We start from the raw sequence: 22951 nt of genomic DNA, 5'->3' as shown, positions 1-22951 counted from the left end.
TCACCTTATCTTTGATAAAGGAGGCAAGAATATACAGTGGAGAAAAGACAGCCTCTTCAGTAAGTGGTGCTGGGAAAACTGGACAGGTACATGTAAAAGTATGAAATTAGAACACTCCCCAACACCATACACAAAAATAAACTCAAAATGGATTAAAGGGCTTCCCTGGTGGCGCAGTGGTTTAGAGTCTGCCTGTTGATGCAGGGGACGCGGGTTCGTGCCCCGGTCCGGGAAGATCCCACATGCCACGGAGCGGCTGGGCCCGTGAGCCATGGCTGCTGAGCCTGCGCGTCCAGAGCCTGTGCTCTGCAACGGGAGAGGCCACAACAGTGAGAGGCCTGCGGGCTGCAAAAAAAAAAAAAGGGGGTTAAAGACCTAAATGTAAGGCCAGACACTATCAAACTCTTAGAGGAAAACATAGGCAGAACACTATGACATAAATCACAGCAAGATCCTTTTTGACCCACCTCCTAGAGAAATGGAAATAAAAAGAAAAATAAACAAATGAGACCTAATGAAACTTGAAAGCTTTTGCACAGCAAAGGAAACCATAAACAAGACTGAAAGACAACCCTCAGAATGGGAGAAAGTATTCTCAGTGCTCTTAATCCACCGAGTTTCTGGTAAACAAGGTCTTTGCTGCCCCAGGAGCTTCTAAGCTGCTAGCTTGCATTCTGCGACTCATGACTCATATGTAGCCCCATTTAAAAAAGGAAGTGATATTAACATAGCTTGTTCTTGAGGGAACAATAATTAACATAGCTAAAGGGATTTATCGAATTGGCTCTCCAGTGGCTCAAAGAATCCCACCCACAGCCTCTAGCGCCTCTGGAGCTTGAGTTTATAGGCAGCCAGGCCTGTTTCCTTAGGCATCTCTGGGTTGGCTACTATGGGGAAGGGATTAAGGGTAAATGGCTCTGGTGTTCATTTTTCTCCTTTATTTAAAAAAACTTCACGTGGTTCAAAACTCAGAAGTACCAAGGGTATGAAATCTCCCTCCAACTTTCCTCTGCCGGCCAGCCCAGAATAGGAGGTGCTGTTACCTCACGTTTAGTCTAGCTTCTACTCTCTCTGATACTTTCATGTCGTGAGTTGTAACTTTTTTAAATATTGGCTTGGCCAAAAGGTTCGTTCGGGTTTTTCCGTAAGACCTTATGGAAAAACCCAAATGAACTTTTTGGCCAGCCCAATATTTAAAAGTAGTTTTTTTGTGTAATCTCATTTCCTGGTCATCCTATCATGGCTCTGCTGATTCTTGCCTTTTCCACATGTGTTCCAGCCATCCTTTTCACCTGCTTCTTGGTCCACCTGTTAATTTCTCAATTTTAAAATTATTTGGCCCAGGGTGATTTCTTTTCTTATTTTTGAAATGTTGAAAACGCCTCACATCTTGGTATCCTCGTTTAGAAAGTCGTCATCTGTCATGTTCCTCATTCAGAACTCTCGTGAGTGAACCTCTAATCCAGGAGGAGCCCCACTCACCCTGTCGGCTCCGAGTTGCTACTGGGAGGAGAGACCTTAGCCAGCCAGCCCGACATGGTCGCGTTACATGCACAGGGTCCGAGGGAGGCCCAGAGGGGTCACCGAGCTTGCCCAGAATGACACAACCAGGTAGTAGCAGATCCAGGTCCAGAGCCTGGACTCCCGTCCTGGTCACAAGTATAACCCCTCATGCGAGGGGTCACCTCGAAGTGGGAAGGGAAGGTGTGACTTGTCACTGCTAGAAACGTGTACAGAATTCACAAGACGCACAGCCAGGATCCTCGTGGTCCTGGATCCTTCCTGCCCTGACAGCCTGCCTCTTACTAGTCTCCTTGGAGGGCCGCTGAGTGAAAGAGGAATCGGGCAGTTTCTCTTTTGGCTTGTTGGGTAGAAGTGTGGAAATAACCCAAGAAGGGGAAAAAGGCAGACACAGCTTGTGCTTGCTGAGGCTGCTTTAAGTTAGACCCTGTTCATTACCTCTGGGCGCCTTGGCGAGGCAGGGCTGTTAACCTGATTTTGCTGTTGAAGAAACAGCACAAGAAGTTTGAAGCCATACTTCTTTGTAATCTACGAGGGACCACTTCACAGAAGGACTGGGTTTCACTGTGCTTGTTTGGCAAAGTACACTGACAAAGAATTGATGAAAGATGTCTTTAAAGTTTTTTTACTGAATTATTTGAAAGTCTGAGGTTAGTGTTAATGTAACATAACTAAATGTGGTCTATACTCATTCCAGACACCAGATGTGGGATATGTATATCCCATATGTTATATATGAAAATGAGTTTGTTTATTGAAAACATTTGCACATTTTTTTCTTAGATAACTTTTATTTTCCACTTGGCTAAAGAGCTACACTGATGTAGGCATGGGCAGAACCTTGCTGGGGTTACTGCTGGTGGTGTGGAGTTGCTATAGCAGTTAGAAGTAGAACACTTAACTGTTGTCATCGAGTCTTTAAAAATGATGTAGAGGTGCAAGGGGGAAGGTACGTGAATGAAGGAGGGAGCATGGAGAGACTGAGTCGGGAGAGGCGGACAGAGGCCAGGTCTTACTGGGTCTTAAATTCACGGTGGTTTTCAAAAATAATTCTGAATATGATGGGAACCATTGGAGTGGTGCCATCAGATTTTTTTCATGTTTTATAAGGATGACCTTACCTACCATGGAGAGAGGTAGTGAGAATTCACCTCTTCCTTAGGGTGAGTGCCTAATCGATACAGAGGTACCACTGCGATCAGCTGTGCTTCTGACTGTTAAAGGTTATACATATGTTTTTCCATTCCAGAATGTGGTTGAGCCCCTTGTACCCACGAATAGTCCATGGGACCCACAGATCTGGAGAATCAACCACACACTTTAAAGCTGACCTCATCAGCTACTTGATGGCTTATAACACCTCTCCCCTCAAGGAGTGGATCGATACCATCCAGGAGCACGACCTCTCAGAAACAAAGTACGTGGCGTCTTAGCAGCTTGGGGTGCTTACCTTGAGTGCCATGCGAGGTCTGGGACACGGGGACCCGGCAGGAGATGGCTGTCCTTCGGGACGTGATGAGAACAGGCCTGTCACTGTCTGCGCCTCCTGGTCCTCGGGCACTGAAGTGGAGGCTGGGAGATCTTGCCCCTCACCTGAGTGCCATCACCCCACCCCCTCCCATCCCAGCAGGAGAGCTTTCTCTTAAAATTGCTGAGCTCTTTGCCTGGTACCTCACACTCCGTGGGTGCCCCACCATTACTTGACGTGCTCAAAAATGATTTTGTGTCAGTCTGAAGAGGCATCTCAAGAAAGTGGGTTGGCTCTTAGAATATTTCTTGCTTAATGTTGCTTTTCATGCATATTTTGTGATTTGGGGAGTCCACAAATCACTATGTTCTATAACTTGTGCTTTATATTTTTTAGTGTTTACCTTATTGGCTCAACCCCGGGACGCTTTCAAGGAAATCAGAAAGATAATTGGGGACATTTTAGGCTTAGGAAGGTAACAGAATTTTTACTATTTTACCATTTTTTTTTAAATGTAATGTATGTTCTGTCCTTTTTCATTTATGATTGGTACATTTTGAAGGCAGCTTCGTAGTATCTCTAGCACAATTCTGGGCAAATAGTAGGCACTTGATAATTGATTGCTAATTATAGTTTCCAATAATTACTTGCATTTTAACATTTTGCCTCATTTATAGGTGTAGAGTTAACAATTCTAAATGGCAAAAGTATATGGAGGTTTTTTATTTCTTGTAATAAAGATAGAGATTTTTTTATTCATATAAGTATTATAGCTTTTCATCAGCGCATCAAGGATTTCTAACACAAATTCAACAAAGAACAGAAAATAGTGTTGAGTGAAGACTACAACTGAGCTATGATATGTTTTGTTTGCTGAACCATTGCCCTGAGAACTGTAATTATGGCAATGACATTTGCTGCTGGTATGAAATTAAGCCAAGAAGGATCTTTAACAAAATAAAACAACCAGCAAGTTAAAGCTTAAACTTTTCTCCACCTCTCTCTAGGAGTCAGTTTATCGACCTTGGTAAATTCCTCAAAGGGGCTTTCTTAAAAGCCCCTCTTTTTCCATAAATTACGTTGTGTGAGAATTCCGCCCTGCCAATGACAACTTTTCACTTTAATTTCCTTTTGTAAGTGAGACCACAGCTGAAAGCGGGCAAGGTCTTGAAGCCGCCATCTTTCTGTCTTGGCCTGGGGCGGAGAGGGTCCCACATACTGGCTAAGTGCACAACTTTGTGGGCGGATACCCACACCCGGGGCCAAATCCTGACCTGGTTACGAGCCATGTGATCTTGCCTTGCTCCCTAACCCCTCTTGACATCCATAAAATGGGCATAATAATAGTACTTCCCTCACAGAATTACGTAAGGATTAAATGAGGAAATGAATGCAGGGCATGTGTTGAGTGTTCGGTAAGCGCTAGTGTGTATTAGCCTGTGGGCCAGTGTTCAGAACGGCCAGGTGATCGCACATACTGTACGGCCTCCCAATCTTATTGAAAGCTGAGGAGCATCTTGGAGTTTGCGACCACTTTCCACTGTCAGGAACTCGTGGTGCATCATAGCTGCATTCCAGGGAAGATGGGTGATCAGACGTGTGTTCCACTGAGGTGTAAAGAGAAGCCCAGGGACTTGGCTAGGGTCATGTACCTGATCAAGGACTGAGCCCACAATAGCCCAAAATAGAAGCTGAGTCTTGTTGGCTCAGTCCTGTTTCCTATGCCATGCTGCACCCAGGGTGGAAGTTGAGAACTATTTGGGCTCTTTGGGGAAGTGTGTTTATAAATATTAATGCCTACACTGTGGTAAGGAAAATAATACATATAAACTAGACAATACATCCGTCAGAACATGAGCTCCACTGGGGCAGGAACTGCGGCTTTCTTTTGTTGTTGCCATCTCCAGCCTCTAGGAAAGACCCTCGGTATGTATTTAAATGGATAAAATTTCCCAGTATTTTCTGAATTGTTTCTGCAGCTTTGCATAAATATCAGACAAAGCAGGAAATGCAGGTCAGTCTTCTGCAGTGCTTATGGTAGTATGTATCTATATGTAAATATATTCCCTTTTATTTCCAGAGCATCACAGCTGCCTAGGCCCCAAGGGTTAAACCTCTTTCAAATGATACGAGTCAAAATATACAATAGCTTGACCTCCTAGTATTGTTTAGGTATGTTAAACCATTGCAACTTCAAGGCAAAAATCTAATTTCCTATGGCAGGTTGGTGCTTTATCTGACACTGCTACTAAAATGGGTCTTCTTTTTATTTTTTTAATCTGTTTTTGCTTTTAGTACAAATCAAAGAATTTTGGAAGAAGAATACTTGTGTCCACTTACTCCATTAAAATAAAATATCTTCAGTGTTTAAAAATATTTCCCAAAGAAGGAAAAAAAACTACACATGGGTATGAACTCGATTGCTAATATTTTCAGCCTTTCCTTGTGAACGAGGCATTCCAAGGACAGAAAGTCATGTTCTGAGTTGTCACAGCATTTCTGTTCATGTGTTTGGAGTAACGGTATCATTCGTTTTTATTCTCTCACAGATTCTGAAAGAGCATGCCTTGTCCATACCTAAAGCAGAGTCCTGGCCTATAGTAGGTCAGTTCTCAAGCGTTGGCTCCATGGGGGCCGATGAGTCAAAATGGTTGTGTTCTGAGTTTAAAGAGAGCTTGGTGACACTGGGCAAAGAAAGCAGGGCCCTAGGAAGTGCTGTTCCTCTTCATCTGGTGAGTGTCCCCCTCCTCGAGGTCACTGTCCTTATCCTGTAGTCCAGGGGAAGAATCAAATCAGTCCTTGTTGTCATAGAGAGATGTTTCATTCCATGGTTTGGGGATGGCAACAGCAGTCCCTTAGCATAGTAATTTGTAATCAAGTGGCCCTAATATCATTTGGTGCTGGGAGCTTGCTGGTTTGCTCAGAGCTCCATCTCAGCCACAGACTAGCCTGCGAATTCTCCATTCCTTCCTTGAGGTCGTCAAGCCAAGGGAAAAAATACTTGATAAAGCATTGCCAGCAGAATTACGAGCATTATTAATTTAGAGACCTTTGAATTCATAATTTTGCATTCAATTCAGTGTTAATTTGTCATTTCAGAGGGAAAAAAGTACTCAAATGGAAATGTAATTTTCTTTCATTGACTATAATATGCTTTCTGTAGTTCAATTACTAGAAGTTTAATTTTTTTCAGTAAGATGGGAACTTGTGTAAAATTTAAAGCACGTTTTCTAAGTCTTTAGGTATTTCTAATTGAGATTTTCGTTTTCTTAAAAACGAATCTTCATTCCTTTCAACAAATAGTTCTTCCATGTGGTACATGCCAAGTGTTTTTTTTTTTTTAGATCTATCCTTCAGTGGAAAACGTGCGGACCAGCTTAGAAGGATATCCAGGTAATTGTTGGGGAAACTGTCCTGATTGTATTTTATGTGTGTGTATATTTCATAAATGCCCTGGTAAACGTTTTCTTTTTTAATTTTATTGGGATATAGCTGATTTACAATGTTGTGTTAGTTTCAGGTGTACAGCAAAGTGATTCAGTTATACATGGCCCTGGTAAACTTCTTAGAACAAGTAATAAAAATGCCTTCCTCCTTGAGACGAGAAAAGTGTTGGTTAGAAATTTAGAGATTATTCTCTCTTAACTAGATAAGGATCATGACAGTAGGTAATACTGAGCAGTGCTGTGTTCCAAAGATGATGCCATGCAGTTGGGCAATTTGTGTGTTATTTAATCCTCACAGTAATGCTCCGAGTGATTGATATTTTTACCAATAAGATTGTTCTCACTTCTGCCACCAGCAGATTGGTTGTCCAGACAAGACGTCCGGATAAAACCAGCTTCCCCTACAGCTGTGTGTCATACATTTCTCTGACCTCTCTCTCCCCACATCCCCCCTGCCTGAAGTACTGTGTGGTCCTTCCAGATTTGGATTCCAGATACAGATAATATTGAAGGTCCGGAACTTATGCTTAATACTGAGATGAAACCTTTGGTATAACCCAGTTGATGTATCTTGTCTTGCAAGAGCTTCATCTGTAAATCCTAGGACTGTTTTGTAGACATCTTTCAGTCTTGTCCTCTATTTCCCTTATGTCAGTGCTGGGCACTAAACTTATTTAGAATTCAGCAGCCCCCCCCCCGCCCCAGATAGTACATTCAGGAGGTATTAACCAGAAACCCACACAGGGTAATGCCTTGGAAAAAGGGCAAGTCTGATTGGCATTTGCTTATGGCTGGAAGCAGAGTGCTCTGAATTAGACCAGCTTAGTCCATTCATTGCTTATCAAACTACATGTGACCCTGCCAGGAAAATCTCAGTAGAGTTTGGAGTGTATTAGCCCATTTGTTGCTTTTTTTTTTTTTTTTTTTTTTGCGGTACGCAGGCCCCTCCCTGCTGTGGCCTCTCCCATTTCGGAGCACAGGCTACGGACGCGCAGGCCCAGCGGCCATGGCTTACGGGCCCAGCCGCTCCGCGGCATGTGGGATCCTCCCAGACCGGGGCACGAACCCATGTCCTCTGCATCGGCAGGCGGACTCCCAACCACTGCGCCAGCAGGGAAGCCCCATTTGTTGCTTTTTAATGGCAAGCTAAAATCACTTCACTGAGACTCAGGGACATGGTGATTTTCTGGTTGGTTTGGCTGCTTTTTTTTTTTCCCCCTCCTTTCTGTACTTCTAATAGGCTAGATCCATGCAAAGCATGTTTTTTAGTAGGGAAGAACTTGGTATTTTCAATAAAGCTATTGGGTAACTGGTCCTTGAAACCTCAGCTATGTTCTTAGTTAATTTGTAGTGAGAGATACAACATGCCTTATTCGATATGTCAGAAATTTAAAGCCCTCTTTGGATATAGATTACTATGGAGAAGTTCTAACGTGTTTGGAAAGTCACTGATGAATCTACAGTGAACTTTCTTCCTTTCAAAGAGGAACAAAAATTGGCTTCTAATTGTGTTTCCACTTGGAACTGTATCTTCGTTCTCTTTGTAGGACTATGGCTTTTAGAATTCCTTTTTAAAAATGTACCTGTTTACTGAACATTTTAATTTAGTGATCCTTTTATTTCATTTGTAAGAATCTGTGTAGCTAGGACAAAGTCTATTTGGAGATATCAGTGTAAAAGGTGAAGGAGGCAGGAGAACCAAGTTTTTAACCTAGTGTGCCTTCCCCCGAGTGTCCTGGTCTTGGGCAAAAAACAGGTGCACCAAACCTCATCTTACAAAATGTGGCTAAGGGTGTCTCACCTGCATGAGGACAGCAGGATGGGCAGAGATTCATTCTCTGGTCTTTCCTAACATTTCAGATCTGTGCTATTATAGATGTTAAATTTCCACCACCACTACCACCCCAGTGATTAAATACCTTTTTCTATTCAGATAGTAAACATTTACTATTTGACATGCATACCTAAGAAAGGAAACCCCATTGAGAGAGCAAACCCAAAGCAGTTTTGTTTAGCCATTTTCTTTCAAAGAACTATTCCATAAGATGAAGTAAGTAGTGGTTTTCTTTTACCTTCCAACTGTTCGCTGTAGATTTTCTTCTTAACAAAGGATCCTCAAATTATAGTCAGTAATTTTCATTTTTTTATTTTTCTTATTTTAAAAGCTGGGGGCTCTCTTCCCTATAGCATCCAGACGGCGGAGAAACAGAATTGGCTCCATTCCTATTTTCAGTAAGTAATAGGTTTAGAATGCTGCCTTTGCTTCTTTAGGGTAAAATAAGAATGTTATTTGTCAGTATGATTTTTTTAAAAAAAAGGACCTTATATAATATAGCTATATTTTTTATCTGCATATGTTAGTGATAGAAATCATTTAAAACAAGGTTCTAAGCATTTCTTAGAAATGGTTTTTAATACCAAAGAGTCAAATATTGGCATACAGAGAAAAAGGTAAATAAAAGAGCATGTTGGGAAGTTTCGAATTTACATAAGCAGCATTTTCGTCCATATTTCCAAAATATGTCATCCTTCCGTCTACACATTCATACTCTGTGAAACCACAGGCTTACCAGGGGAAGAATCCACACCACTCTCTCCAGGGCACGGGGTGCCTTTGGCTTGTTGTAACAGTCAGCAAATGGCCGAGTGTTCAGGTGAGCGGGGTGTCCCGCGTCCTCTTCTGGCTGCAGTGGCTGCACATCCTGCGTGTTCTAGGCCAGTTCTAGTTTCATACTTGCTTCAACAAGCATTCATTATGCTGGACGCCAGAAACGAAGGCAGATTACATTTCTCTAGCTTTCAGTCTGGGAGTTCCCTGGCCGTCCAGTGGTTAGGACTCCACGCTTTCACTGCCGAGGGCCTGGGTTCAGTCCCTGGTCGGGGAACTAAGATCCCACGTGTGGTGCAGCGAGGCCAAAAAAAAAAAAAAAAGCTTTCAGTCTAATTCAGTACGCCATTCATCCTGGAGCCTTTCTTTAATGCTTTCTTTGGAAATGTTTGGTTTTGCAGAGGACATTTTTAAAAATTGAACTCCTTTCAGTATTGTCTTCATACAAGTGAATGTAACAATCTAATAACGAATCTACCTAATCTTGATTTTACTCTTACAGACAATCTGTTTTCTTGAGGGACCATCCTCTTATTTTCATAAGTAAGGATTGTTGCCTCATAATATAGGTCATTTTTTCCCCATGGAACCGTAGTCCTAAAAATGTTGGAAACTTAGAAACCAAACTCAGACATATGAATATCAGCATTTGACTGGAATATTTCTGAATTGTCCCCCTGCCTTTCAGCATTCCATTTTGATATTCCTACTGTTTGTATTTTTCCCATTTTGTATTTTATTCTTTCAACAAGCATTTGGTGAGCCTCTTGTACTCAGTAACGTGCTCCGGGAGCACAGTTCCTACTTTCAAGGAGACCAAATGTGCATACATGCGGTTAAAAGCACAATAGAAATCATATGTATGTGTATTCATAACAAGATGGGAAGGCCATACGAAAGGTTACAGTGCTTTTTGTAGGTGGTGGTAAATTTTTCTTCTACGTACCTACATTCTAAAATGAACATGTGTTATGCTGTTAGCTGAGTACAGTTTAAGGAGATATCACAGGTCATATCACAGAGAACAGTGTACTCACTGTTTTTTAGATGATAGGAGTTTGCTTTTGAGACAGTTTCCTCATACTAGGACTATGACCAATTTATATTTTCTAATTAGTGATGTGTGTCTTTCCCGTCACTAGCAAATGGTCAGCTGACACGTCAGGCCGCAGCAATGCCATGCCACATATTAAGACATATATGAGACCCTCTCCAGACTTCAGTCAACTTGCGTGGTTCCTTGTCACAAGGTACGTAGTTCTTACATTCCTGATGGGAGGAGTTGTTACAAGTGTATTTGTAACTCCTGCTAAGGGTACTGAATAGGGTTCCAAAAAGTGACTTTGGATTGTCGTTAGTTTTCTTTGTGTATGTGTGTGTCTTATATGAGCCTTATTTCAAGTAGGCCCTTGACATGAATCCCTTGGCAGAGGGATCATTGCCTGACTTTATTTATAAGTGTAGATGTTTACACAGTTTGCATAAAGTTTGTGTTTACTTCTGTATTTAATACTTCAGAAATAGGAATTAGGCAAATTGACATTTGGAGTAAATAAAGAAGAATAACATGGTAAAATTAATATTCCTTAATTATTTTCTTCTTAGATAAGTGAAACTTGAGCAATCAAATCTCTTTGTGTTTTTTTTAAACATCTTTATTAAGGTATAATTAACATACTATAAAGTTTACCAATTTGAAGTCTACAATTTAATGATTTAGTATATTCACAGAATTATGAAACCATCACAGTAATCCAATTTTAGATTATTTTTGTCACCCCCTATAAGAAAGTCCCTACCTATTAGCATTTTTGTGTCTGTTTTTATAACAAGCTATAAAATAGAGCTGGACTAGAACTTTAGTTCCTGGCTTCTAATCTACAGAGACCGTTAGGCATCTCTTCATAATTTAATAACACAGTTGATGCCAATAGCAACTAATTAAGGTATCACAGAGTAGAATTATTTCTTTAATGATGAACAAACTTTTAAACAGAAGTTTAAAAGCTTTCATGAACACACTTTTCAACCAAAGAACCACTTAGAAGCAACCAAGTTACTTTCCTAGTTTATGGAAATTAGTGGCTAACCTTTGCCCCTGGCTCCGGATACGGGTCCGAGACTAAACAGTGTTAGTGGTGGAGGTTAGATGTGAGAGAGGGCTTCCCAGACGTTTCTGAGGAGCCATAGCACAATGGGAAAGCATACTCTTGAGTCCTAAAGATCAGACTCTTCTGTTATTTACTAGCTCTGTGAACTTGGGAAATTTATTTAACCTGAGGCTCTTTCCTATTGTATAAAATGGGAAAGGTGATGGCTGCCTTTGGGGGTTATTGTGAGAGTTAAATGACAGAGCCCAGTTCTGGAGACATATAAGCCCATGACATGAGAGCTGTCATTACACTTGTTCAAGCTCTGCCCTCAAGGCTGTGAAGGATGGCCAGGGGAATTAGTGCCCTTCTCTTTGCTGTGTGCCTATAAAAAGAGAAACTACTGCCTGTAAAGAGTAGGTTACCTGAGTATGAGACCTGAACTGTAGATCCCCTGGGTGGAGAAGTCATTGCCTGAGACAGATAGGAAATGCCACGGAGAGCAGAGGCATGGAGGCCGTGTGGCCCCTCTGTGGGTGAGGAGTTCGGGCCTTGGTGAGGGGGAGATTGTTACTTCCTCCCCCAAGTGTATTTTAAATAAAACACACATGAGAAAGCTAGATTATTACCAGTATTCCTGAATTCAAGTGATGAGAAATGAAGTTATAATACTATTCAGTCTTCTATGAAGTTAACCAACAAAAACATGAATTGGGGCCTAACGTGGATCCTTGAACAGCCTCCCAAGTGACCTGGATACTCAGAGACCACATTTCAGTGTCAGCTCACCTATGTGCTCAGTAACTGTCTGTTAAACCAGCTTACTAAGTTGCAAGGAGAAAAACCTGGCTTTTAATCCTGGTTCTGTCACATCGTGATGCTGTGTGTGACCTTTGCTTCCTTGTATATGCTGATGAGTCAGTAGGACTCAATGAAATTATCTACTTGCTTCTGATTCTACAACGCTACCACTGGAAGCATTGCGGAGTGGTAGGCCATCATACATCCCAAGGGCTACTTTATTACAAAGCTTGTTGTTTTGCTCTGTGTTGAGTACCTGAAGTGATGTGACATTTCCCTCAATCAGATCTGACAGGTTCTCTACCCATTATATTATGTTTTTATGCTCATCGAGGCTCTTACTGAAATCATACCACTTTGCGGCAATGTTGAATTGACTCTGAAGGCTATTCTTCCAACTTTGGTTAAAATCCTCTTAACTATTAGCAGAATGTTTTTTCTCAAAATAGGGTGAGAGGGTCAGAGCAATATAAAGAAACATATCAGTCATTGGGGAAAAGTGGTCTCGTCTAGCGTCATGGGTTTTTTGGCTGAGAAAACAGGTACCCCAAGAAATTAAGCATTGAAAAGCGTGCAGCTCACCTTTTATCCACAGAGTGATCAGAAGTGATCTCTTTTACTCCCCTCCTGCCGTTAGGTAGACTTTTCCTCCAAGATGTTAGTGTTGAAGTCTTCTATGTAAGAGTGCTTGCTGTGGGTCTTTGAGGGTTACTAGAGATGGAAATCCTGGTGCCGGGGACCCAGGGTTAAAGGAGAGGAGAGGCTGTTTGGAGGGCTGGCCTGTAGGATAGAAATGGAAACGTTGGGTCCTGGGCAGGGAGGGACGATTCCTCTCACACTGCCGTGTTAGTCAGGGTTCTCCAGAGAAACGGAACCAGTAGATGAGATACACAGAGAGGTATTTTCATTTTAAGGAATTGACTCGCGATTGTGGGAGCTTCAAAGTCCCTAATCCATAGGGCCAGCCCGCAGCCTGGAGTCTCAAGTCTCCGGTCCTGTGTTGCAGTCTTGAGCCTTTCTTTACTTTCCCTGGAAAAGACAATTTGGGGATTGTTTTTCCTCAAAGTGGAGTGAAAAGGATAGATGTGCTTCACAGAAGTTGCATGAGATTTACTGATTATGATTTAAGGGCACTAAGGGAGGTTGAGATTAAGTTAACCCCGTGAGTAATCCTTTTCTACGGGCTGAGTTTCATAGTTTAACGACAGTGTGTGCTCAACCCTGGGAGCACGACTGGGAAAAAGAGTGAGGCGTGCTCCTGCCATGCAGGGGCTGCCGGGAGAGACGACGCTGGCCCCTCGTCGTTCCGCTGTGTAAGGACCAGTGTTAGAAACATATTTTCTGGCTGGAGCAGGGTCTGGTTGTTTGAGAGACCACCAGCTAAAGAAAAGAAAGTGGTATTTCATGTAGGTCTCAAGGTAGGTCTGGACGTAAACCAGGTGGATTGGGAGGGGAATCTGAGCCGAGGAGCTAGGGGGCGAAGGGCACAGAGCTGAGAAAGCCCACGGGGCTTTCAGGGAGAATCTGAGTGAGTCCATGCAGCTAGATGAATAAAAACAGATTCAGATACCTTCAGAACAGATCTTCTCAGACAAGTGCACCTGTGTTCTTGCACTTAAGTCCAGAAAGCATCTACTGTCAGTTGATACATTTAATATTTGGTGGTGGTTTTGTACTGTGAATGTCTGCTGTAGTACTGACTGGCTTAATTATAACTTGCAAGTTAATTGAAGAATTTGAAATTTGTCTTTGTGAATCTGTGGCTTCTAATTTTATTCTGGAGCACCTAGACCAAAAACTATACTTGCCAAGATGTTTAAAGGATAACAAGTAACATTCATTCAGGGATTTCGACATGCCAGACGCTGTTCTAAATGCTTTATGTACGTTTATTCATTTAATGCTCACAACAGCTCCACGAGGACTTGGAGAAATGAGTGGTTGAGAAGGCTGCCCGTGGTCACACGGTAGTAAGTGGTAGAAGCAGGATTTGAACCCCAGGCCTTTGGCTCCACGACTGGCACTCTTCAGCTCTACCTTCTAATGCCTCTTAATTAAGATACGGTTTTAGTGCTCCTGTTTTCTGTGAAGACCAGTTAGGTCAAAAGAAACTGCAGCATGTTTTACTTTGTTATGTAAAAGAGAAAAAGCCCCCATAGCCCTCCAGTTTTATGAAAGGATACCTGAGAAATGTAACTTCTATAACAATTTAGAACATACTTAGAGCCCGCTCTCCAGCCCTTTCATAACAAGGGAAGGTACAGATCCCAAGTATAAGTGACATCTACTAGTAACTCCTTTCTTTTTTGTTTTTGTTTCCAACCTTATCTCCCAAACCGAGCTCCTCTATCTAGAAGGAGGTTCTTTTCCCATCATCCCTCTTTGCCCCAGAGGCACCTGCCCACTCTCATCAGGCTTGAAGCCCAGCTGTCCTCTTGTGCTCTTCCTTCCTTGGAGCGTTTACTGAGGTCCTTCCTCCTGTGGATGCTGGGCACTCGGGATAAAACAATGAGAAGATTTACATAGTGCCTTTGAGATGCTCAGAATCTCGGAGATGTCAGAAGCCAGACACCGAAATGATTTCAATAGAAAGAGACCAGCTGTATTCTTGAGGTGGGCATGTGACGCTTTCAAAATAGCTATCAAGGCTTACTCGTCCTTCGGATGTCTCCAAGTTTCCTTTTCTAATCCCTGGACTTCTGAAATGATTGCCTGTCTGCTGTCCCATCGCACAGGTCGTCCTCTTCCCAGGCCACCTGTCCTCGTTGTCTATGACCATTCATCTTTCAGAGACACGGGTCTTCCTCACCGTCCCATGTTCAGAATCCCCGCCCGTTTCCTGTAAGCTGAAGTCTGGAGTCCTCCGTTGACATTCAGACCCTGGCCACCCCGTTTCCACCTTGCTTCTCCTGTACTTCCTGGCGGGAGCCGCCAGCAGCCGCAGGGCTGGCCTCCTTTGCCCCTGAAGTCATCCTGCCAGCAGCCCATGGAGTCCCCTTTCCAGATGCCTTGGTCCTTTTCCTCTGCCTCTCCAGCTGCTGCTCATCTCGTCAGTATTGTGCTCAGGGCTGGCCTCTTCTCAAGGAGGCTTTGCCAGCCGCTACTGGTCTCTCCCTCCTGCACATCCTTAAGAGCACTTGTGCGTGTGCTTGGGAGCTCACTGTTCTGTCTCATCTTGTAGAGAAGAGAGAGTATGAGCTTTACATCATCAGACGGTCCTGGACGAGATGATCTGTCTACTCCTGAACGAGTCTTGCCGTGAACACGTTTCTTAACCGCTCTGAGCCTCAGACGCCTCATGTGCACAGCAGCCACGAGGGTGTGAGGTGCCACGCTTGGTGATTTGAGCCACAGGCAGAAGAGTTCAACTTTAAGTTCGGAGCGGTAAATCCACTGATAAAGTATAATGAAAGAACTGGGAGTGGAAGAGCACAATCTTGACACACAGGTCACTAATGATAGTCCAATGCGTGTGGCCCCTCCGTGGTACCTATTCCACCGTTAGAATGAGAGGTTCACGCTCTCGTGGGATTTACATTAGGACCAAAGAGGTTCTGTCAAACAGCTGGTTGTATATGTGTTATGTAATTGCAGTGTAATTCTGACCGTTCTGCATAAGTAGATTTTCACCCAGCAAGGCCTACACTGACTTTCAGCTCTCGCCTTAAACGTCACTGAAACTCTCCTTGCTTCCTCAGCCTCCTGGTGTCCATCTGTCCAACAACTCATGGCACACATATTACTTATTTTAGCCATTGCTCTTTCCAGACACTGCTCTGTTCCAGGCAGGGTGTCCATAAGCCCTGGGCTTCTTGCATGGTCTGTGTTGTTTCCCTTTCAGTGTGGTTGCTTGTGTGATCACTCGCTTCCCCTCTCACCTCTGAGCCAAGTCCATTTCTGTCTTGTTCAGTGCCCTCCGGTGCCTGGCATGGAGGGGCGCTCAGCACAGATTCGTTAACGAGGAATCGAATGAAGGCCAAGATGGAGGCTGTACCAGTGAAAGCACTGCCTAGACTTTGTGCGTAATTGACTGTGGGAGACGCTTCAAAGGCAAGTCCTGGGCTTGGGGTGTGGCTGGTAGGGAGATGGGGGATGGTCACCATCATCAATAGAGAAGTCAGGAAGTGAAACTGGTTTCGGTGGGAGAATGGTCAACTCGATTAGACTGATTTGTTATAGTGGGGCGGTCAAGTGGAATTGTTTATTGGCGGTGTTGCACTCAGAAGGTCAGTGTACACATGGTATATTTTGGAGTTCTCTTTGGAACTGATCATGGACACCCTGAGCCTTTGTGGATGGTCAGGGAAGAGTGGAGCACGAGGTTGGTGCCTGGGAGGGGAGGAACATACAGGGACTAAACATCACATTAACCCAGTGTTCCACTGCCACACAGATGAATTGGATCCAAGCCTTCCCTCCTGAGTTAAAGAACAGCTAACTGGTCACCATCTTCCATGAAATAATCTTCCTTCTACCTAAGAAATGTTCTGTGTTGTATTTTGGGCATCATAAAATTTAACCATTCATTTCAACACGTATTTATTGAGCACCTGCTATGTGGCAGGTACTTTTCCAGGTGCAGGGAGTGCAATAATAAAATGTAATCCTTGACTTTATGATGGTGAGAATTACACAAAAACCAAGTTTATATGTATCAAAACGGTGATAATTGCTCTAGAGAAAATAAAGTAGAATAGTAATTTAGGTGCACAGTCCTTTACTCAAAATCCTTGAGACAAGATGTATTTGGAGCATGGAAACATAATATGACACATATACCATCTATTAACATCCTTAGTGGTGTTACAAGTAGCCTCATGTTAGCTTAGGTCAACTTTTGTCACCTAGTGAGTTAACAAAATTAAGTTTTGCCGTTAACTATAATAAGTTAGGGAATAGCTTAATTTCCAAGTTGGTTTCGGTTGTTTTAGATTTTCAGAGCTAACATAGTGCTTACGCTAAGTTCCAGGCATTCTTCTAAAAGCACAGTCCATACACACACATACGCTCATGTAATCCTCATAACAACCCTGCAACAGAGCTGCTGGTCCCCTTTACAGATGGGAGAACTGAAGCACAGAGAGGGTCAACAAGCACCCAGGAACCCAGTAACATCCTCAGGCACTATGCTATCCCTGTGTCAGGAAGGGAGGCCGCTCATGAATAGGATGGTCAGGGAACACCTCACTGACGTGGTGACATTTAAGCAGAGACCTGAAAGAAGCGAGGGAGCCGTGTGGATGGAGAGCTGGGGGAAAGCATTCTGGGCAGAGGGGCGGAGCTGGGGATATTCTGGTTTGTGATTGAGAAACCAAGTGGGTATTGCTGGAGTGAGTGGGATTGGAGGGCCGGGGAGGTCAGAGCAGTAACTGGCATTTTGGTCAAAATAATCCTTTGTTGTGCAGGATTGTCCTGTGTGTTATGGGGTGTTTAGTAACCTGGGCCTCACATACAAACCGCCACGTCACGCTGAAAGCCATCCAGATGCCCCATGCCTTTCTAAATATCCCCTAGATTGTCTCTTCTGGTGGATGGTATTGTCGTCTTTGAGAATAAATTCAGAACTCTGTGAACAACTGATTTATGAGTGCTGCTGTTCTTTCATTTAATGCATTTTCCTACTTTAGAGTGATGAGGTAGGGTTGTAGAGAGAACCATGGATTCTAGTCTAAATGAAACGATAATGCCAGCAAACCTTACAATCCATCTACAGAGTGGCAGACGTATTATGTTTTAAGAATGGGGATTTTAGTGAAAGATAAATACATCAAAAGCTGCATGCATTTAACTCCCTTTTTTTTTTGACACTTTACTACTTTGACCTATTACCCCTCCATGTTAATGTTCACGTTTGGGATGAATAAATACCTTTTACTAAAACAGATTTCCCAGAAAAAAAATATAACAGTAATAAGCAAGATGGATGATAAGCAATGTGAATTTTGACTCTAACCTAAAAATGAGACTTCTTTTTTTTAATAAGCCAGAATTGCATGTCCAAACAAGTGTTGCCCTTCAAGGTGGTCACCTTTTGAAACCAGATATTTTATGAAGAATACTGCCACTGCTCAAATCCTTTTGCCACTCTTTGGAATTTCCTTCAGAATGAGTTTACATGGCACATTAACGAGTACTGTTTCTTAATAGACATGCTTCTGTTCTAGGCCTTGTATAAGGTTATTGTTGCTTTGTAATAAGTTACCACAAACTGAGTGACTGAAAACAATGCAGATTTAGTATCCTGCAGTTTCTGTGGGTCAGGAGTCTGGACATGGGTTAGCTGCCCAGGATCAAAGTGTTGACCAGGGAGGGCTATGATCTCCTCTAAGGCTCAGGGTCTTCTTCCAAACTCACTGGTTGTTGGCAGAATTTAGTTGCTTATGGCAAAGCATAGCTGTTTGCTTCTTCAAAATCAACAGGCGAATCTCTCCTCAGGAAGGGCCTAGTCCCTCCTTTTAGGTTTCACCTGATTAGGTCAGGCCAACCCAGGATTATCCCAAACCTTTTGATTAACTTAAAAGTCAAGGGATTAGTGACCTAATCATGGGAATGAAATCCCATCGTACTCACAATTTTTGCTCACACTCCAGGGGAGGGGATTATACTGGATACGTACACCGGGGGCAGGGGCAGAAATCTTGGGGGCTGTCTTCCAGTTCTGCCCTCCACCAGCCTCATTGGTATTCATTCCCCAGCTTAATTCATCCATCTTATTCTCCAGTCTTGACTTGAAATAATTTCTTACTATTTTTAAACTTGAGGTTTATTTTCCATAGTTAAGGGAAATGCCCCTTGAATATACTCAAAAGACTGAACCTCAGGCTCTAGAGGCTGTTTAAGAAGCGAAGTTCTAGCATTATTTGGAGCCAAAGAAGGCAGCTTTATTGGAGTGAGGTAATAACCCTGCAGCATGATTGCTTTGGAGAACCACATTCACTAGGATGTGTAGAGTTGTTAAAAAATAATGACAGTAAGTCTTATAAAAGATAAGTAGGATCCTAAGAGATCTAATTTCCAAAAAAACACAAAAAACCTCGTCACTTTAGAAGTGTACTTCTCATATTTCCTATAGTGTGTGCATAATGGTCACTGGTCATTTCTGTACCCGTCGTAAGTAGAGGATGTTGGCTTCCTGGTCATAGGGGCTTGGTTTTACCCAGTTGACATTTCACAAATGTGGAAACTGGCTTGAAGATCAGGGACTGAAATCTTATAAAAATGCTAGCCTTAATATAGTTTTCATCTTCTGTTTTATTTATCCTTTTAAATACACAAAAATCACAACGTTTTCATTTCCTCTCTTTCATGATGTGTTGTGACTGGGATTCTGACCGAAAACCTTTTTTATAGATCCTGGGTAGTGCTTTAGTATAGAGCTGCCACATCACCCCAATCTGCACTAAAACCATTTTTAAAGAAGTTTCCACGTGATTGGACTTGTATATGTTAGTTTTTGTTCTACTCTAAGAGAAAATGATTCCCATACTTCTTTTCCTATGAAAATGCTCTTCCTGACACTTGGTAATTTTGTGCAATGTCTGTTTTCTTTCAGACCACTAAGTATAGCACCTACTACAGTACCTGGTCTGCAGTGGCTCAGGAAATTTTGAATGAATGTGTGGTATCCCTCTTAATCTAACTACAGTACCGTTCATTTTCTGACCGCTTCTCAGGTTTAAGTATGTTTTCCTTTCTGTACTGTCCAGAACACTTAAGCTTATCCTTTTTTTTTTTTTTTTTTAACTTAAGCTTATTCTTAAGGTTGGTCTCAAATCTTCCCCTTTGCAACTTCTTCTAGCTCAGCAGACATGATTCATTGTTTTTCCTTTGTGTTTTCAAGCACCTCTTGCCTGGTCCTTTTACATCTCCCTTGTTGGTCTTTGGGCATCCATTGGCCTCAATTTATTATGAGCTGCTTGAGAGTGGGTGCCAGGTCTTACTCACCTTTATCCTCAGCATCTAACACTGTGCCCAGCGTATGGTTAGGGACCAGTACGTATTTGAATCAGCGCCCTTTTCAGAACTTCTGTTCAAATAAATTATATCCACACATCATAGAACAAGGGTGTGCAGAGCAGGTTTGTCATCCCACTCCTGTTCCCCAGCCATTCTGCTCAACCCCAAACCACTATTGCTAGTTTCTTAGCTTTAACCTCATCAGCCCTTTCAAACTCAGGTACCTCAGATGATTTTATCCAATCAGCCTTCATACTGTGGAGGAAATGGCCCTGAGGTAGAGTCCAAAGATCCATGTCCTAATTCGGGACTGCCGCTTACTAGCCTTGCCTCTCAAATTTTGGGAAAGTCATTTCTTTTGAATTTTATTTAATTAATTTTTTTATACAGCACGTTCTTATTAGTTATCCATTTTATACATATTAGTGTATACATGTCAATCCCAGTCTCCCAGTTCATCACAGCACCACCGCCACCCCTGGGAAAGTTATTTCTAATCTGAGCCTTTTCTCACTTATGGAATGCTCAGAGGAGGAAGATAGGAAGTAAGTGTGAAGGTTACCCGTTAAACGGTATGATGTATGATGATGTTAGTCAACTACTTGGTTTTTACTGGCTACTGACAACCACGTGTTATTATTAAGGTCATGTTCATTAGGCCTCTAGGGAGTCAAGAAAGCTTATCAAAACTTTATCTGTTTTGTTTATATGACATATGGATGTGTAGTATGTGACCTAAAGATTTTCCATAGGTATAGCCTTTTCTCAACTCAATGTGGTTAAGCTAAAAACTGGTCATAATTATTCTATATAATCAAGGCAAGTATATTCAGCCAGAAGAATGTGTTCAAAGAAACTTAAAACTAGCACTTTAGCTTGAACTTATTAGAATGTTTTATTGGCTGGCTTTTGTCTGGTTGCTATTATGGAAAGCTATTTATAGTTCTCCATGCTACTGTGAAATCATCCTATGTTTGATGGGCAGCCTGTTATGGAATTACTGGAACATAATGACAAATACAGTGTTTAAATTTTACCACAGGACCAAGCAGGCAAGAAGATGAGCTTGAAGAAGCAACCTTGGCTGAGAAGGTAGTGGCTAGGAGTAATTGGCAAACCCAGTGAGAACAATTATGAAAGCTGTGCATTGTGGGTGGGCAGAGAGCAGCGATCCCTGTTACAGTTGCCTAGCAACCGACAGGCATCGCAGGATGGTCGGGGTGAGTAGAAATGTTAGTGCTGCCACTTTAGGGGAAAACAAGACAAGTGCTTGACTAGAAAACGACTGTGGCTTTTTGAGGAAACATAAAGGAGACTCTCCTCTCCTCTGCTTTTCCACATAGCTGTGCAATGTTTCTCTTATGCCTGTTCCTTTGATTCTGAAACAAATAGTCTTTTTCCTCCTTTGTCTGAGCTTTTTGGTAAAAATCAGATTGGATCACACAGAAGAATATTCATCGATGTTATCGGAGTAGACTTGGTTGCCTGGCACTACAGCTCCAAGATGGTATGTCTCAAGTACTTGGTTACAAATAATGGTTATTATTATTATATATGAAAGTCTGCAAATGACTTCCTTTATATGTTAGAGATGATTCAAGGTCCCTCACTTTCTTGCATTTTGGTACAAGTAGACCAAGGTCAGTACATGCCACTTTTCATGCTTGTGGGAGCAAGTCTCCTGAAGCACTATCCCTGATGGGAGAAAGCTTGAGACCCCCAGCCTAGGGCCTCTAGACCCTTCGTACACTGGCATTGCTAGTGACAAGTTGTACCTGTGGCTAGAGATGACGAGGTACTGTCTGGGAGCTCTGCACCAGGAACTGGCCTCCAAAGAAGCCGCCTCACAAATGATAACAAATACTTGTGTGGTGCTTATTATATGCTGACTTATTTAATGCTGACTCATCTGATCCTCCCAGTTGAGATCTAGGTACCATAATCCTCATTTTAGAGATACGAAAATTAAGCATAGAGACCTTGAATAACGTGACCCAGTAGGCAAGGTGGTAGAGCTAGGATTCAAACCCAGAGAGTCTAGCAGGAATGTTTCTTGCCTGTGTGCCAGACACTGCTCTATGCTTTGGTGATGGATGATGAACAAGACAGGCATGGTCCCTGCCCACAAGGAGCTTGTGTTCTAGCTGGTGTAGCCCTGTTGCCTTCTGCTTCAGGATCAGCACTGCTGGCTAAGTCTCTGGCGAGAACACGCAGCTCAAAAACTCACTGCAGCCCCCTTTCCTAAGAGCAACTTGTCAGATCGTGCTTCCTCCCCGCTAACAACCTGCAGCACTGCGGAGCCAGGCCTTTCCCCGACTCTTCTCTCCTGGCCCTTCGATGAAATGTTCTGACTTCCTACCCATCGCTTTGCCATAGCTTCCCCACCCTCCACCCCCAGCTCAGTGAAGGTTGTGGTTTCTGCCATAGCTGTCATTTGTGGCCCCTGCTGCACAAGCTCAGATGACAGTGTGGCTGGCCGTGAGAGGCCTGATGCTGCTTCTTCCTAGCCTTTGTGTGTCCTGCCTCTGTTAGTCTTGTGAGCATCCGGTCTGTGCCAGGCTTTGGTAGGGTCCAGTGCTTAAACCTTCCAGGTTCTCCTAAAACACTTCTTCATCCTGGTCATCAGTTCCCACTTGCTAGTCAACATCCGGGCACCTGACGGATTTCTCGAGCGCCTGAGTCCTCTGGCTTCTGCCCATCTACACTGTTCATACCAAACTCAACCACCCTGCATAGTGGTTCATGCCGCCTAGAGCCTGGATCTTCTGGATGTACCTGTCATCCCACATTGCTTTGAAGTCCCTTATCATTCAGTCTTTTGCTCACCTGCTCTTCCTTTGCAGACGCACATTCAGTACCTATTCTTGATACCGTGGTGGGCCTATGGGCCTGCAGACGTCCCCAAGCTTGGGATATTGATCACTAGATCTGCCCATCTACCGAGAGCTTGATCGGGATGTAGGTAGGTGTGTGCACGTGTGTGTGTTTTGGGGAACTCACAGTTTACCCTGTGGCAGTTCAGGGCATCCAGGGTGGCAGTAATGCAGGGGTGGTGGTTCAG

At 43.0% G+C, this 22951-nt stretch overlaps 1 protein-coding gene across 4 annotated transcripts in view; it reads left to right on the top strand.

Annotated features, from left to right (window-relative positions):
* TDP1 (tyrosyl-DNA phosphodiesterase 1) overlaps positions 1-22951 on the top strand; it is a 75324-nt gene that overhangs the window by 24029 nt on the left and 28344 nt on the right. For 3 of the 4 annotated variants that reach the window (XM_024736357.1, XM_024736360.1, XM_024736358.1), the window contains 6 exons: positions 2771-2938; positions 3386-3464; positions 5539-5721; positions 6334-6382; positions 8601-8667; positions 10186-10293. In XM_024736357.1, the coding sequence (XP_024592125.1) occupies positions 2771-2938; positions 3386-3464; positions 5539-5721; positions 6334-6382; positions 8601-8667; positions 10186-10293 (654 nt within the window). Of the gene's footprint in view, positions 1-2770; positions 2939-3385; positions 3465-5538; positions 5722-6333; positions 6383-8600; positions 8668-10185; positions 10294-15844; positions 15979-22951 lie in introns of those variants that run through there. The other variant, XM_024736359.1, reaches the window with a different exon arrangement.

The sequence above is a fragment of the Neophocaena asiaeorientalis genome, unplaced genomic scaffold, assembly GCF_003031525.2.
Source record: "Neophocaena asiaeorientalis asiaeorientalis breed wild unplaced genomic scaffold, Neophocaena_asiaeorientalis_V1.1 scaffold152, whole genome shotgun sequence".
NCBI lineage: Eukaryota > Metazoa > Chordata > Mammalia > Artiodactyla > Phocoenidae > Neophocaena > Neophocaena asiaeorientalis.
The sequence above is the reverse complement of the archived record's forward strand: the minus strand, read 5'-3'. Positions and strand labels throughout refer to the sequence as shown.